An 18,459-nucleotide genomic window follows, 5' to 3' on the forward strand; every position below is an offset into this window, starting at 1 on the left:
TTGCAGGCATGGCTTGGTAACAGACTGGCTTGATGCAACCTCACTCACTTGCCCAGTGACTGGCCCAGCTTGTTCTCCTTTCCTCCTTTGTGAGGGTGGGACTATGACAGACTGAGACAGGGTCCTTTTCCAGGACTGTCGTTTCCTCCCAATCATTCCCTGATTACTAGACAAAAATATTAAAATAATCTGTTTAATGCTATCATTCAATTAAATATGTCCTTACTTTTGCATTTTTCTTCAGCTGGATCAGGCACATTGGGATGAGTGAAACGGTCCAGCATAAATGTGAAAAAGCTGGAAAGCTGGAAACAAGAAAACATATATTGATTAGTTTAAATGTTAAAATGTGATTGATTTTCTTTACCTCTCTATTCCACATCTGTAAAGTATCTTAGATCCATCTATGTTGTGACATTATGCAAAATTCAAAATTCTAGAAATGCTGGGATTTCCTTTTCTTTTTGATCAGAAAAGAAGTATTGCACACATGCATAAAGTTTGTCCATTGCAGGAATGAAGCAGTTCTCCACTCACAGAACAGAACTGGGGTCCTTGTGTACATTGAAGTCAGGAGGATATGTAGGCCCATTATGCATAGAAGGCTTACCTTGAGGCTTTTCAGTGTGCAGTAGGCTTGTAGTGGCATCTCCTTGTGTTTCTTTGTTTACATGCAAGGAGGCAACCCACAGCCTGCAGTGCATTTTGCTGCCGAACTCTGCCAGCTCTCAGTTCCTGGTTCTCTTAATTTCACCCATCAAATCAGCCTTAAAGGCTCAGATCTCTTTCCCCCCTCACCTACACACACACACACACACACACACACACACACACACACACAAACATTCAGTCTCTTTCTCTTCCTGCTGCTGCGACTGCAGCAGGAAAAAAAGAGGCTTGTTTTAAAAGAAAGGCAGGTAAGGTACTAGAGATCTGCTATACCAATCAAATTTATAGCACCCATTAGTTACATTTTTGTTCTTTAAAAGCAAGAATTGAGACAAGCTCAAACATCTCTCATTACTTGGCTATTTTGTCATATAGTCACTATTGCACATTAGATTTCAAAAGTGTTTTCCAGAAGCCAACACATGTAGTGGGGAGCAGGAAGAAGCATGTAGGCCTCACCCCCAATGTCTCACCATATGGACTGGATTTCATCACAACCTATGCACTTTTGCTGTATACGTGTTGTATACATGCTGTACATCACAACCTATGCACTTTTACTGTATACATGTTGGCTCCATCTCTATGATATAGATCATATCATGGAGATCGAACTCTTACACATCTAGTTTGTATGCACAAAGTTATATTGTTCACATTCTGAGCTGCATCAATGGGAGTTCAGTGTCTAGAAAAAGGGAAGTAATAGTACCACTCTTTTCTGCATTGGACAGACCTAACCTGGAACACTATGTCCATTCTGGATACCACAGTTCAAGAAGGATATTGACAAGACAGACTGTGTCCAGAGGAGGGTGACCAAAATGATAAAAGGTCTGGAATCCATACCCTATGAAGATATATTTAGGGAGCTGGGTATGTTTAGTCTGGAAAAGGGAAGATTGGGGGGGGGGGGGCATGATAGCCATATTTGAAGGAATGTCACGTTGAAGGAACATGTTTGTTTTCTGCTGCTCCAGAGACTAGGACATGGAATAATGGATTAAAACTATGGGGAAAGAGATTCTACTAAGAACTTCTTAATGGTAAGGGCTGTTTGACAGTGGAATACATTGCCTTGAAGGGTGGTGGAGTCTCCTTCTTTGAAGGTTTTTAAACAGAGGTTGGATGGCCATCTGTTAGGAGTGCTTTGATTGTGTGTTCCTGCATGGGGGTTGGGCTGGATGGCCACTGTGGTCTCTTCCAACCCTATGAGTCTATGAAATGTGCAGGAACAACATCCTTATTCCTGCTGCTATGTTACATGAGCTGAGTGGTCCCCAGATGTTTCATCTATGCAGTGCTATTACCTATCTAATTTGGAATAGTTGTACCAGGCCACTGACATATTGGTAGAAAATGAGCCATCTTAAGAAACTAAAATCCATCTTTTTTCCCTCTCACCAGAGACTGTTGTCTTGGACCAGACAGATAGCATACAGTAACTGCATGCAATAGATGAAAAGTGCCAATAATGATAAAGCTTTATTTTATTTGTTTCATTTAGAACTCTCCCCCATTTCTTCCTAATGGCGACTTATCCAGCTTACATCATTCTCCTCTCCTTCATTTTACCTTCTGTGAGGTAGGTTAAGCAGTGAGTGTGATTGGCTCAAGAGCACCCAGCACTCTTCCATATTAGAATAGGGAATCAATCTAGGATCTCCTGGATTTCAGTCTTATTCTCTAATCCATATGCAACAATGCCATAGTAAACTGAGATGGTATCAAGACCTAAATTCACAACATTTGGTAACATCCAACCTTGAATCAACCCAGATTAGAAGATGTGTTGCAAAAATCTCCATTGGTTAAGTGTTGTCACTTGGGAAAGTGCAGAGAGTTAGGATTCCTCCTACATAGTTCATATGTACAAGTGTTGGTCTAGTAAGTGTTGTGTCATCCATCTTGTGAATTTCCTTCAGCTGTGCCTGGAGTCATGAACACTTTCAGGCCAGCCCTCCCACCCACCCCTCCCCCTTTGCTAGTTTTAAAAAGGAGGATCCTTGGCAAACTCCAGTAGCTGCTTTCATTGCTGATATTGGCCCTTTCCACACAAGCCACTGAAAACATTTTGGAAACATTTTGTCCACACTCATCCCCTTGAAAATGCTTCCTGGCCACCATTTTGTGGTCGTTTTGCTTGGTCGTTTTTAGATTTGTAGCTGCAAAGCTTCAAAGCCTCATGCTATGATTTTGTAGAGGTCATGTAGCTATGTAGCTATGTAGACACAACCCCCTTCAAATGAAAAAATGATGGAAATACATCACGACACAGCTGATGCGAGCTCAAAAAATGGCGCCAACAAGGAACTCTTGTGGACTGCAGAGAGGTGTGAGAAACATTTTAAAGAGATCACATAGCAAGTGAAATCATTTTCAAAACGTTTTCCCAAAAATCGCTAGGGAACAGCATGCAAATAAAATGTTGTCAGGCAAGAAATGAAATGTTTTGGGCAGAATTCCATGGAGGGAGTGCTTAATTTCTCACTTGAAAATGTTTCATTTATGCTGTGCGAAAAAGGCCATTGTTGTGAATTGTTCCCAACAAATGCAGCTCTTAGTGTAATAGCATGCAACTGTGTTTATATGTAAATTAATTACCACTCTTATTTTCACCTTTATCTGCTAATTTTTATAAAACTGGATTGGAGGAAAGTGAAACATTACACAACCTATATTTTTTAAAACAGCAGATGTCAGATTCTCTTCTTCCTACCCTCCTCCAGCCATAGATCACCTTTCATTACACATCCAAGCCTCTAGACCATTCATTACACATCCCAGCCTCTAGTGAAACATAGACATTGTGCTTCTTATGTTACCTGGAAGCTTGTGGGGATTTTTTTTAAAAAAAAATTACAACTAAGAACATGACCGTTTGTCCCCAGTCATATGTCAAGTAAACAGATATCAGATCTTAAAGAGTGGAGGAGTTTGAAGGTCAGCAGTAGGTTCAGAGTGCCAGAGAAATGTGCTCTATGATTACACTATAACTAGACAGCATTTTGGCTAGTAACAGCCTCGACAGAATCCCTAACGTTATGATTGTTCTAGAAATGACTTAACAGTAATAGATCAAGGTAAGACAGCTGGATCTGCAAATTAATTTTAACAGACATAAAACTTCTTAATAGCCTATTTAATCGTCACCAGATAAAGTGCATTGACTTTTTAAACTTACAAAATAGCCTACTAATAAAGTCTGATTTTTAAAAATATATATATTTTGGCTACTAATTGCCAACCGCTTGGTGTTTAGCATATTTCCAAGTGCACATTTTAAACACTGAACATGAATATAAAAATACATTTATAAACTACGTAAGACATCTGAAAAGGCAGCATGTTCTATCTCTCTAGCTTTTTGTGCTGAAGAAATTCCACACAGTACCAACCTGCATCTGAGCTTGCTCTTCTGCATATTCAATGGATTGAAAAATACTCAAAGCATATCGCCGCCTCATCTCCAGCCGGGCCACATAAGACCGATACCACCTCTGAATGAGAATAGCTGCTTTAATAGCTGCCAAAATATGAAGCGGCCAGAAAGAGAAGATTAATCACACACAGTGAGTAGCACAGTTCTCAGGAACTAGGGTTTAGAACTAATTCTGTACATTGGCCTATGTTACACGAACAGTTCTTCTAAAACACTGGAGGTGAATGATCACTTCCTCATTCATCCTACATGCACAGTTCCAAATATTTTCTAAAGAATATTACTGTATATATTATATTTAGATTTGAATCCAGTAGCACCTGAGAGACCAACAAGAGTTTCAGAGTATATGTTTTCAAGAGTCAAAGCTCAATTCGTCAGACATGAATAGGAATGGAGATCACATGTAACTTTCATGTGAGCATGCATATGCTCAAATGGCCTTTTATCCTATTATTTTGAAGGATAAAAAGAAATGGAACCCTACAGAGAATACTACAGGGTTGTGGGTTTTTTTATGGAGTCATGAATTAGTCATCAATGTGGGACAGAAATCACTCGCAGATCAAGGATTTCTAACAAACATATTGTCAAAGGCTTTCATGGCCAAAATCAACTGGCTGTTGTGGTTTTTCTGGGCTGTGTGGTCATGGTCTGGTAGTTTTTGCTCCTAACATTTTGCCTGCATCTATGGCTGGCATCTTCAGAGGCATCTCACAATAAGATGTGTTTCTTTCTGGCCCCTTCTGCACATGCAGAATAATGCACTTTCAATCCACTTTCAATTAACTTTGCAGCTGGATTTTACTGTGTGGAATAGCAAACAAGTCCATGCAAGAAATCACGAGTGCTTGCCCTGTTTCCACTCTCTCTCGCCAAGCACTGCTCGCTAGCCAAGTTGCAACCCAGCCAGCCCAGTCCTGCAGCTCCAAGCTCATGTTCCCAGTGGGATCCTGGTAGGGGCCAGGAAGCTTTTCTGGGAGCCAGGCAAGCGAGCCTGTGAAGGAAAGCACTAACACTTGCCTTGTACCCACTCGCTCTTGTCAAGCGTCACTCACTAGCTGAGCCACAGCATGGAGAGCCCAGCCCCACAGCTCCAGGCTCATATTCCCAATGGGGTTCTGGGGGGGAGGGGCAGGGAAGCGCCTACCTGGTAGGATGCTCTCATGCTGTGACAACCTCAAATACTAGTCAAATGTTATTTATTATATTGGGGGGAGTGTCTCGTGCTGTGGTTTCTTGCACATCTTTTCAATGTCGATGGGACATAGGGCTCTGTCCAATATCGGTCAAAAGTTTTTACTCTGTATAGTACAACGTGCTTGCTGTATTGCTCACTGCACCACCTCCTTTTCAAAGCTAGAGAAAGGGGTATATGTGTCCTGCTTGGTTTTCCTGCAGTTGCTGTAGATCTACCAATCAGAAGAATTGCCGAGGGGGGGGGGGAGAGCCAATCAGAATGCAGCACACCAAGGATGTTCAAGCATGCATGCTACATCTGCATTGTAAAAACAAAAAAGCAGGGCTCATGTGAAAGAAATCGGAGTATTTCCTCCTGGTCTTAACTTGATTCCTTCATGGAAACAGGAACCCATGCAAAGGGAGAAACCGAGATAAAGCAGACCCAGATTTTTAAATACCGACTATAACCAGTATTATTATGTTGTGCAGAATTGACTTCTGTGAGATGGACAAAATATATATCCTACCATATAGTCTCTCCACACTGTGCCACAGAGAGAAGCACATGCTGCTTTGACCTCCCTCTGAAGATGCCAGCCATAGATGGAGAAAAACATTAGGAGCAAAAACTGGCAGACCACAGCCACACAGCCTGGAATACCCACAACAGATGGATTTCCAACAACTCATCCACTTCTGGAAAATGTGCCCCTTTAATAACACTCCAGGGATGTGACAGATTACGGACAGTCTGGTTTAGGAGAAGATAAAAAACTGGGAAATAAGGATGCTTTCACCCCAAAAGTCACACCCAGTAGTCCACACTTTCCTCACCAAATTTCTAAACCTATGATCCATTAGAAACTCACTCACAGGCCAATGGGTTCAACTTTTTTTTAAAAGTCAAAATTTCCCTACCAATTTGATAACATTTTGCTGGACTATGCATCGTTCAATGTACTTTGACATTTATTTCTTAACTACCACTGTTGCTATTTTCCAACTATCTGTGTCACAAAATGTTGCTCAAAAGAGAGAGAGAGAGCAGCAGCAGCAGCAGCAGCAGCAGTCAGCAGTCGCAGCAGTCAGCAGTCGCAGCAGCAGCAGCAGCAGCAGCAGCAGCAGCAGCAGCAGCAGCAGCAGAAGAAGAAGAAGAAGAAGAAGAAGAAGAAGAAGAAGAAGAAGAAGAAGAAGAAGAAGAAGAAGAAGAAGAAGACCTTGATCCCAAACAGCAGGGGGTGTTGAAAATTTTAGCTTAATAAAGATAAAGGAAAAAAACAATATTTCTGTATCAAGATGACATTTGGTTACAAATTTACAGCATGATAGGTCAAAAGGAAAATTTTATATAGAAAAATATTTTTAGCTTTGCATGTGAGCTACCAATAAAACACACTACCCTCCATATGCAGTGGTATTTACTGATTTATGAAGTGGTACAGGCTAGCCTGTGTTTGCCAGATCTCAGAAGCTACACAGGGTTGACCATGGTTAGTATTTAGATGGGAAACCACCAAGTTCAGGATCACTATGCAGGGTAACTATGTCAAGGAAGGCAATGGTAAACATATCTCTTGCCTTGGAAACACTTCAGGGTTGCCATAAGTTGGCTGCAACTTGGCAATATTTTCCTCTACCACTACCATTAAGTTGGTGCACGTATTAGCATTTCAGAAAACTTTGGAGAAAACCTCTAGAGAGTGGCTGTTGAACAGGATGTCAAGAAGTACACAGATCTTAAGTTATTAAGCAAGCATTGACATGCCTTTAGAATGGTTATCCCTGCCAAAGAGTGTGGTTCCCTAGGAACATCACTATCACTGCACTTGATTTCATTATTCCAATGCTCACTAAAGTACAGCAGAAATGAAGCTTCGGCATTAATACAATTAATTAAGACACAAGAGACATGGGTCAATTACCTCAACCAACAGTTTCTGAGAAGCCAACCACGCCAGGATCTGTTTTACTAAGCCAGCAGAGGCAAATGAAAGATTTAGGAGTGATATAGGAAAACTGCCTAGTATGTCAAAATTTCTTTCTTTCTTTCTTTCTTTCTTTCTTTCTTTCTTTCTTTCTTTCTTTCTTTCTTTCTTTCTTTCTTTCTTTCTTTCTTTCAAATATTTATATGCTGCCTTGTCAAGATGGATAACAATGCAACAAACTAGTGAGGCACCATAGTTTATGCAGATACTCGATACCATATTGACATACTCAATTAAAAAATATGAACGGCTCATTTTGATACTGCCATTCATGTGAAAAGCTCAGGTTTAGTACATGGTTCTCTCCCCACCTGCATTTTAACCTGCGGGAGTGGGTGGGATGGCTCTGTGAAATAAATCAAACCAAGAATGTGAATATGGCTCAAGATCAAACAATAAGCTTCATAACTAAGGGTGGAGAGGTTAAATCTAAGTATCCTGAATCTTGTTCTAAGATTCTAGCCATTGCACCACATTGATTATCTGGATGCAACTCCAAGTAACCTACAGACTGTGTGGTTCATCTACTTTACATATAGAAGAGCAAGGTTTTCAGCAGTCATCTGTGCCGAGCAGTGCTCTTTTGCTTTTCTACAAGATCCAGGTTGTATTTATACACACAATGCATAAATCTTACTCTTGATGAATTTTGAAACATTACTATGCAAAATGAGGAGCTCCCAGTCTGATTGGGGGTGGAACAAAAATGAATTATTCTGGAAGCCCAGAATAACTGCTGTTGTAATGTATACTGCCACTTAGGCTCATTCTGACCTTAGAATGTTGAGAGCATAAAGGGTTAATGAGGACTGCAGCCCAATTGGCTAGAGAGAACTGGTGCATATTCTTAACCCAAAGGCAGTTGGTGCTGAGGGGAAGAAGTGTTTTGAATGTCAGAGTGGGTGGTTTTTCTGATATAGATTTGTGCTCTGGAGGCTGAGAGCTATAGTTCTGTGAGAACTGAACAACTCTGAGTAGGGGCCAATAAGGGCAGATTTACATTAAGGAATCTGTGCCAAGGACCTATAGTTAACTATTACACAGAAACCCTAATTAATCACTCTGATGACTTGGTTTAGTTTCTTTGAGGAGAACCCACCTAGATATGGGACAGAGAAGCTACTGAAGGTGGTATCAGCAAAAATAGAGAAAGGATCCTTCTCTGGTGAGCACTGTGTGAAACACGTTTCAGAAAAGGGAGGTAGTCTAGGAGTTAGTGGGTTAGGAACTGTGTTTGTTACTCTTAACTGAAGTGAGGAATTAAGTTTTTCCTGTGCTTTTATTAAAGAGCTCCAAACAGAAAACAAAACACACCCTGAGTATTAGGATATTTTTCTAACTGATTGTAACAAAGTTTGAAGGCACTGGAGTTAGTGGCCTGTGCAAACCTGGTAACAACAGTATAAAGATATTGAAACATTTTCTAAACAAATATCTTTTCTGAAACAGCTTCTTGTATATTCTTATTAATGTGATTCTTTGCTTGAAACCCTTTCTGATTTACCTTAATTTCCTTGAAAATAAATTTAAAAAACTTTTTTTGAACTCTACATGCCTCTGGTGCCACTTTACTGTTTTTCTGACTTACAGAAATAGGTTACTGATTGTCTACACAAAACTACACATCTTCCTAAATGTAAAGTGCCTTGTGGGGTAATCTATTATAGCAGGCAACTGGGCAGAGAATTAGCAACAAAGCCCCCATAATGAGACACTGTGCTTATTTATTTCTCATTCTTAATACACAGCTTGATTCATATCTAAATATGCTCAATCTATACCCAAATGAAGGATTCAAAGACACATCCCCTCTGCCCCAAATATAGTGTCATAATTAAGTTTGTAGCAGTGAATCACAACTGAGAGCAGGACTAATAGTAAATACACTGGGTGGTAACAGAAAACTCACCTTTGACCCCCCCCAAATGCTTTTTGGGTACCCAGGTAACTTCAAAAGATTGGGAATACAAGATATTGTTTACTTGGACACCTGGAACACCTTTCTTAGCTTGGTAACAAGTATAACTAATAAATAGTATGTTACAAGTATTATTTATAGAATTTCTTTTTAAAAAAGTTTGTGCAATATAAAACCCAGAATAATAACTAAATGAAAGCAAAGCCGACAATCTAAAAAAGCAGGCACAAAAGGGAAAACACGTGAGGGAACCATGAATTATCTCGAACAGCTCCCACTAGTGCAACCCAATATTCCCGTATACTTTTGTGGTTCCCAGCTTTAATAAAGTATAAAAGGGAATTAGACCAGTAATTAGACCCATAAAGCAGATACAGTGCATTGCAACTGAAAGATGTATGCCAATTTATCCCAGCTTCAATTAAGTCATGCAAGACTGTAACTTGTTTGGAACAATTAAAGTCAAAGCAAGCAATTCTAAACAGGTCTGTGAGTCCTAGTAAAGTATTTTAAGGAAAGAAAGGCAGGATGGTATAGCGGTAGCCTGATCTCTTCAGATCACCTTGAAAGCAAGACTACTAAAAAAGAGTCTGCAGATGAAAGCGATGGCAAATCTTCCCTGCTTCTCACTTGCCTTGAAAACCCCTTGATGAGGTCACATACAAATCAGTTGCAACTTGACAGTACTTATATGTGTAGACAGTTTTTAAGACTGTAGTCAAAAGAAATTAAATTAGCAGTTAGTATTTTAGTTTCAATGGCCCTGTGGTTGGTCTTTCCTTTAAAAATATTTTTCCTTTAAAATACTCCTTTAAAAATAAGAAGGAAGTGAACACACAATGTAACATTTTATAAGGAAAATCAAATACAGACATTAAAAGTTCTGAATTAAAGCAAAATAACTAGTTATTAAAAATACATGACAAGAGATGTATTTCACTCTGTTTCCTTAAAACATCACAAAAATGCAAAAATGTCAATAAATCTTCAACTGAAGAGGTGAGTTAAGTCACTTACAAATTAACTGTTGAAATAAACATGGAAACTATAAGTGAAGCCACTTCAAGCGAAGTGTGCTCTAAGCATGTTGTGTATAGTACCACATATTTATGCTTGCTCAGATATTAGCCTCCATTTCAATTTGACATTGGAGTTGGAGTACCCAGGAAGAAATTTAACCAGTGCACCTTATCCAAACACATACATGTCTAATTAATTTCTGCTTGACACTTCAACAGTCACAGGTAAAACTCTTCCTGCTTCTTCTCAGGCTGCTCTCTGACCCTTTTTGTCCACTGAAGGGCAATAAAGGCCTTCTAAAAATGTGCCTGGTATCAAGGAATTAATCTACTGCAATAAATAGTGCAGTATAATTATCACACTACAGCATTATTTATTACTTTTTTATCCAACCCTCGGGATATGCTGTTTTCCCCTGGCCTTCATTTTGTTCTTGCAACTTCATAGATATGCCAACCTGTAAGGCTGCAGCCTGGAGATCTCCCAGAATTGCCACTGAACTTGATGCTATGGAGATCAGTTCCCGTGGAGAAAATGGCTGCTTTGGAGGGAGGGCTCTGTGACATAACGCTCTGCTAAGCCCCAACTTCCCTAAACCCCACCTTTCCCAAGGTCCATTCCCAAAATCTCCAGTAAGTTCTCAACCTGGAGTTGGCACTGAAGCTGTGAGGAGACTGAACGTAAGCCTTAGACGCACAAAATGTGCAAGGGTGGAGTCTGGGAAGAGCACGTTTCGGTGAAGGGAGAGTCATACACTCCACTTTCCAAAGTAGCCCCTTTCACTAGGTCAGGGGTAGGGAACCTTTAACACTCAAAGAGCCATTTGGACCCATTTTCCATGGGAAAAGAAAACACTTGGAGCCGCAAATAATTTTTGACATTTAAAATAAAGATAACACTGTATATATTGGGTTTTTTTACCTTTTACTCCACTCATTCTGAGAAGCACATGGATGCGTCTGCCCTGCTGCCTGCAGGGCGGGCAAGGATGAGGCCAGCGGCTCGGCCTTGCCGGCCACCAGGAAAGCACCCACCCCGCTCCAATGAGGCGGGCAAGAGGGGAAGCCCGCGGCCCAGCCGGCTGTGGGCAGTTGGTGCGCCCGGCAAGGATGGGGCCAGCGGCTCAGCTCGTGGAGCCGGAGTGCAAGGGCAGAAGAGCCGCATGCGGCTCTCGAGCCGCAGGTTCCCTACCCCTGCACTAGGTGAACAAATCTCCATTGCCTGGAGATCAGTTGTAATTCTGGAAGATATCCAGGCCCCCACCAGGAAGCTGGCAATCCTATTTATTGATAGGATTCCTAACATGTGTAGTCTGCCTCCAAAAGCTACCATTTCCTCAGCAGAACTGATCTGTGTAGTCTGAACATTAGCTGTCAATCAGGAGAACTCTAAACCCCACTTTGATGTTAGTAACGCTATAGGGGACACTTTTTTTCAGGCATATATTTTCAGGCATATATTGTATATGCTTGAACACTATTCGTTTTCATGTAAATACTACAGCCATGCATCAAAGGCCAGAGTTGAGACACTCTCTACTTTCTCTCTCTGCATGCATTGTTGTATATAGAATACTACACTGATGGCCCATATATGAATGTCGTAGCAGACTAGGGAGGGATTTAAATCAGCTCTTGCAGGCCAATTATAGTTGCCATCTCCAGATTGGGAAATTCCTGAAGATTTTGGGTGGTGCCAGGGGAGAACAGAGTTGGAAAGGAGAGCAGCTCAGAAAGTATAAGATTCTAAAGACACCACCCTCCAAAGATGTAATTTCCTTCAGAGATGGATTTCCTTCAGGGGAACTGAGCTCTGGAGATCAGTAGTAATTCTGCAAGAACTCTGGGCCTCACCTGGAGGTTGGGAAATGTAAAACTAACACTCTACCCACTACATTATATTTGTTCTCAGAATGACCAAGGTGTAATCAGGCCTTACCTCTCTCTGATTTTTTAACCCGGCTATTTGTAACAGAAGTGCCACATCCCATGATTGGGCATCTGATTACATGTTCCTCACAGGTGCTGATAGTGGTTCTCTTTGAGAGAGTGCTGCTGCTGCCATTTGTGGCATTTGTGCTTTATAAACTTTTCATTGTACTACAAAATACAGTGCCAGGGAGATGCGCTTCTTCCATTTGCCCTAATGAGAAAAGAGAGACCAAAATGGGACAACAAATATTTCTGTCTAACAACAATAGGGTTATGAACATCCATTATGAACATATTGTGGTCTGTGGAAGATGAGCACAGCAACACTGAGCTATTCTGCATAATTATTAAGATATAAAATCTCTTCAGATTAATGTATTGTTGAAGGCTTTCATGGCCGAAATCCTTACCTTCAGTCTCTTCAGATTGCTTCTGCTTATCTAGGTTCTGATTTTGTTCAGAAAAATGTGAGGTATATAAATACTCTAAATAAATTCAGTTTACACATCTATTATTAGAGATGCCATTTTTACAGACAGAGCTTTAGATGTTATGGATTTTCTGTGATTGAGTAGGACACCCTTCTCCATCCCAGTGGCTACCTCCACTCACTGCTCTGAGGACCCCCACAGGATGCCCCGAAAGGGTCTGCTATGCTCAATACGAGCAATGAAGATGCACCCAACCAGTGCCAGGAAGCCTTCTCACAGCTCAGCTGATGATCAGGGGCTTGTCTGAAAGGCACAACCACATCAAGCCTGCAGCTCACCTGATAGGGACACACTCATGTTACGCTGTAGCACAGGCTGCAGTTCTGCCCCTGCAGCCCAGCTGACAGGTAGGGACGTGACCATGTTTTCCAGCAGCTCTGGCTCCATTACTAAGCTTTTCCAATTACTCTTGTTTTTCATAATGAGATTGAAATACTCAATTTAGTCATTTTAGCTTCAATTGATAGTTTAGGCTTGATTTGATCCAGAACCTGCTGTCTTTTTGGCCGTCCACAGTACCCATAATACTCTCCATCCACACCAGATTTCACAGGAATCTACTTCTGTCCTGTTAACTTGCTTCATTGTTCAACTTTCACACCTATGTATACCAATAGATACTATTCCATGAATTGACTTTATCTTCTTTGCCAGTGACACATCCTTACACTTAAGAATCTTTTCTGGCTCCTTTGTGGCTGCCCCTCCCAGTTTCCTTCTCCTTCTGATTTCTGGGTTACAGTCTGCCTTTTGGTTGAAGATGGAGCCAAGGAATAGAAAGTGACTCAGATAAATGTGTGTATGCGATTATGTGCCCATGTCCTAAAATGTACGTGGGAAAAACGTTACGCCCCTTAAAATTAAGAGTGTCAGAACACAGAAGTTGTATCAGGGCTAAAAAAATGGAAGCACCACTGGTGGAACATTTTTTGACGCATAACCATATGGACACTGACCTCCGTTTTTGTGCGTTACAGCAATTTCAGGGAGATTCTCCTCACATGAATTTAGACAGAATTATCCTCCAAGCAGAAAACCGTCTCATATATAAGTTTAGAACAGATTCCATTGGATTAAACAGGTCATTGGATTTTTCTTGTCATCTTTAATACTGTGTCTTTAAGAACACTGAACAGGTGTTACTTATCAGCTGTGCACATAGCTTCAACCAGAGAGAGTCAGCTACCAGAGGAAGGTGTGGTAGGATCTAACAGCTTCTTGGAAAGCGTTTGTAAGTGGAACTAATAACATTAGTGAGCTTAATAATTGCTCATTTCAGTATATATGTATGTTATAATTGTATATATATATGTGTTTAATAAGTGATGGATTCAATAAGACATTGAAATGAGCTATGAATTGATATGATGTAATATCCATTGACAGATTACCTATAGAACACCTCATGTACAAGTAAATGGCAAATTGGCACTGATAAAGGCACCGAAGAGCACAATTTCGTGCGATGCGTTCCTGCCAGCAATGAATTGAAGACTGCAATATTTATGACTGAACTTTGTTATCAATTGCAAGAACTTGGATTTATATGAATGTGGATACACCTTTGAAAGGACTATTGAATGAAAAAAGAGAAAAGGTTTAGTTTAGATTATTGAATGAAAAAAAGAGAAAAATAATTCATGTGATGATACAACAGTGAATTATATTATTGTATGTGATGAGCATTGTTCCTTATTATATAAATAAGAAATACCAAACAAATAAGGGAACCTAGGCCTTAGAAGCTCTGAGGTCCATGATCCTTCTTAGACTATGCTGCTAATAAACTTACTAAAGCCAGCAGATTTAAGCAGGCCTGTAACTCTTTGTGGGATTGTGACATTTGTGTTCAAAATGGTTGTCGTCCAGTATAGAATAGCACTTGGTATGCTTATTTTAGAATTTGTTCCTGGAATCCTGAATGTTACCTGTTTTCAATAGCCAAATTTTTACTATGTGTTTTGAACTAGGTATCTTTGGCTTCTGCTCTCATTACCTTTACTGTTTTTTTACTGGATTTACTTTTCTATTCTGTCCCTTTGTTGCATGTGCCTAATAAAGGTCTCTGAATTCTGAAGACCTGTTTTCAACAGATATGATATAGATGTCAAATAACCAAACTACTGGCACAATAGGTAGTAAACTCCAGAGCTCTGATTCGAATAATAGGATCAGTTCCTACATTCACCAGGAGCCATTTTTGGTGCCCACCTTGCAGCTTCAAAAAGGGAAAGAGTCAGACTTCTGGGTGGGCAAGATAACATGTTGCCCAACCTGTCATGCCTATTTAAAGCTGTTCTCTCACCTTCTTGCCCTTTCATTGGAGGAGCTGACCCACGCTCCTACAGCATGGGTTTCATTGGTTGCTCTGGGTTCAGCAGGAATTTTGATGTCAGTCTTTAATTAGCCTTGAGTCAGTCCCTTTTTCACTCTGGTGGTGCTTCCTACTGATAGTGGGGAAGAGTTTAGAATCAAATAGGCCAACTAGATTAGACTAGTCAGGCCCTAAAGTGACATTATAATTAGGTCATTATAATGTTTAACAAGATTGGCAGGCATCCCTAAGTATTTTAGGTAAGGGGGAGGTAACCAAACCAGACACTTTGGGTTGTCTGACTGAAGTTCCTTGGGAAGAAACTCTGCTGCTGATCAACTCCTTAAATGTTCATTCAGCTTTGCATAGGGGAATGGTCTTGATTGGCAGTGTCTCTTGATGCAATTATGTGCTGACAAAGGCGTGGGACTGCCCAAATGTTGGCGAACCCATTGGGTAGTCTCTGAGGATTCCTGCTCTAATAGGGTATTTTATCTACTGCAGTTTGGCTTTTTACATAATTAACAATGCCCTAATCCTTTTCAGGTAAACGACCAAAAATAAGCTGCCGCTTCAGAAAAACAAACAGACAAAATCTGACATTTTATAAGAGTGGTAAGACTACTCTTCTACAGCTTCTTGAGTAGAAGAATACTATACAGGGTATTATTATAACTTCGGTTGATTTTATCTGAGGCAATTATTTATATATGGAACATTGTTTTCATTCCAATCAGATATGCACTTACAGTAATTAAGTAATTTCCTAAGGTCATTTAGAGTAAGAAGACTGGACTCAGTTTTGGTTGCCAGGTGGATGACCTTCACCAAAAGAAAAGAGACAAAGGAAGTATTGGTTCTCTTGAATCTCTTGGCAGAGTTCAGTACCAGAATTGTTGGTATTGTTCTGTACCAGAGACACTTGAGCAGGGTATCAGGGACACTACACTCTGGTGGTTTTAATGTGCCAACTAAATGATTCCAAAAAGTGGCGCTAGGGAAATTACTGCTTGACTTCATGGTACTTGCTACTGAGCCCCACTGGGTTCTATCTTATCTCCTTTGCTTTTTAACACCTAAATGAAACCATTGGAATGGGTACTCCGGATAATGTAAGTAACATTAGTACGGTAATGACCATGAATGTATACTGTTCAGCAGATTCAAGATTCCTGGCGATGCCAATGAACTTGATGAAGGCCAATAAATGAAATCTGAATAACCCTGATGGACTATTGGCTGATAATGCTACTAACTGTAAAACTGGATGTGGCTCATATTCTCTCAAAGTAGCAAATTTGCAGCTTGGTAGCCTTGTTATGTCAATGTTTTGTGGTGTGTAGTGCTTTAACTGGCTGGTACCTCTACTGCAACAATTTCTTGAGAGTATAATTTGGCCTCTGTTATACATGTTCTGCTTACTTCCAGTTAACCTACAACAACAGATTCTACATTGGGATCCTCAGAAGATGGTTTGGAAACTTCAAAATGACATTAACTTGAAGGAGCATATCCTACAATTGCTTCAAGAGCTCCACTAGTCAAAATGAGGATGGGTTACCAGTAAGGACATAGCCTTCCCTGTTGTGGCATTTTACATATGGAATGCCTTACCTGCAACCAGTCATGCCCTCTTTTCCTAGTTATCTAGCTTCAGCTCCTCACTTGCCTAGGTCCTTGCAAATTGGTTATGTGCCACTTTTGCCTAATGCATGTGCCTGTGCTGCTTAGGCCTTTTCTGATTATCCAGTTGGATTTAATTGCTGATGTTAGTAGGGTTTAGAACTCTTTTTTTAAGCCCTCATTTTAGTTCCATTTTAATGCTGCTGTTAGTTTGATTCTTGTATTGTGTTGTGCTGCATTCCCTAAAGACAATCATGAGAACTATTAACAGTGCAGTACAAAATGTAAAAAGTAAATGTGGTTTTTAAAAGAAATGGTTTGGTGGTTGATATACTGCCTGAGAACACAGAGATTTGATCTAACTCTGTCAAGGGGTGTGTCCACTGGCAGAGCTCTCACAGAGTAGGGGAAGGGATCTTTGGGTATGTAGAGCCAGGGAAGGATATGATATGAATGCATTGGCAGCCTCAGAGAAATTTAAAAGGTCTTTTGAGAGCCCTGTGGTGGTGAAAGGTATGCTACAATATTGCAGTCAACACTCTGCTCACAAATCCCAATAGGTTTCAGGTAGCCAGCTCAAGACTGACTCAGGCCGTTTCTGCACTGGCAGCAGAAAAGGCTGGCCACCAGCATAATTCATGCTGGTGGAGCCACGGGACCATTCGCATGGGTCCATGCGGGCGATCCCGAAGCTGCTGCGAGCTGTAGAGGTGGCTCTGCATGGAGCTTCCTCTGGTCTATGTTGTTTGTTTACCTTTTCTTCCTTCCAAGGCTGTGGAGGGAGGGACACGCCCACGCTGCCCTCTGATCCCTGGGGGTTTGAGGGCAGCGTGGGAGTGTCCCTTCTCCCTCTGGAGTCTTGGAGGGAAGAAAAGGTAAGCAAACAACACACAGGCAGCGTCTAAAAGCAGCGCCTTCACAGCAGTGCCCTTTGCATAGTGCTGGTGGGAAGACGCCACTTTCCAAATAACTCACTCGTTGAGCGAGCTAGGAAAGGAGCATTTCCCCACTGTTTTTTTTTGGGGGGGAGAGAGCAGCACTGCAGCCACAGCAGCTGTGTGAACAGTGCCCAGGGATGGTGTTTTTACCGTCCCTAGGGTGCTGTTTTTGGCCCGTACAGAAATGGCCTCAGTTTTCCATTCTTCTGAGGTCAATGAAACGAGTACACAGCTTGCTGGGGGCAAAGTATAGACAACTGGGGAAGGCAATGGCAAACCACTCTGTAAACAGCCTGCCTCATAAATGTGGATACCTCAGGGGTGTACCACTTATGAGGACATGGGGTAACCCATGTCCCTGGGTGCACATAGACCTGGGCGCCGGCACCAGCTCCGGGTGGTAGACCTGGACGCCAGCAGCAGTGGCTCTGAGTGGTAGACCTGGATGCCGGTGTGAGCTCCAGGCAGTAAGCTTGGATGCTGCCGTGGGCTCCAGGCAGTAGACCGGGATGCCAGCATGGGCTCCAGGCGGTAGATCTGGGGGTCTATGGGGGTGGAGGGCAGAAAATTCAGATTTTTGTCTCTGGGCTCCATTTTTCCTAGATACGCCTCTGGGATACCATCACCCCATGGGGGCATCAATGACCTGGTGCTTGCACAGAGGACTGCCTTTACCTTTCACCTTTGGGAGGCACTGGTTTCTTCAAGCTATCACATCCCATTCAGCTATATGTAATCTTAGAGAACCACTGTGGCATAGAGTCAGAGTGTCAGACAGATGACCTGGAAGACCAAGGTTTGAATCCTCAATCTACCATTTCAATTTACTGGGTGATCCTGAGTGATCACTGGGGTTGCCACGAGTGGTGGGATTCAGCCAGTTCGCACCACTTCAGCAGAACTGGTTGTTAAAATGGTGCTTGTAAACAACCAGTTGTTAAATTAT

The 18,459-nt window shown here is 41.3% G+C and overlaps 1 protein-coding gene across 2 annotated transcripts in view; it reads right to left on the reverse strand.

Annotated features, from left to right (window-relative positions):
* PPEF1 (protein phosphatase with EF-hand domain 1) overlaps positions 1-18,459 on the reverse strand; it is a 71,139-nt gene that overhangs the window by 50,943 nt on the left and 1,737 nt on the right. Inside the window, exons 2-4 of one of the 2 annotated variants that reach the window (XM_048493820.1) lie at positions 12,155-12,358; positions 4,068-4,195; positions 227-305 (exon numbers count right to left, since the gene is read on the reverse strand). In XM_048493820.1, coding sequence (XP_048349777.1) covers positions 227-305; positions 4,068-4,195; positions 12,155-12,206 — 259 coding nt within the window. In that variant the 5' untranslated portion in view covers positions 12,207-12,358. Of the gene's footprint in view, positions 1-226; positions 306-4,067; positions 4,196-12,154; positions 12,359-18,459 lie in introns of those variants that run through there. The other variant, XM_048493821.1, reaches the window with a different exon arrangement.

The sequence above is a fragment of the Sphaerodactylus townsendi genome, linkage group LG04 (assembly GCF_021028975.2).
Source record: "Sphaerodactylus townsendi isolate TG3544 linkage group LG04, MPM_Stown_v2.3, whole genome shotgun sequence".
Lineage (NCBI taxonomy): Eukaryota > Metazoa > Chordata > Lepidosauria > Squamata > Sphaerodactylidae > Sphaerodactylus > Sphaerodactylus townsendi.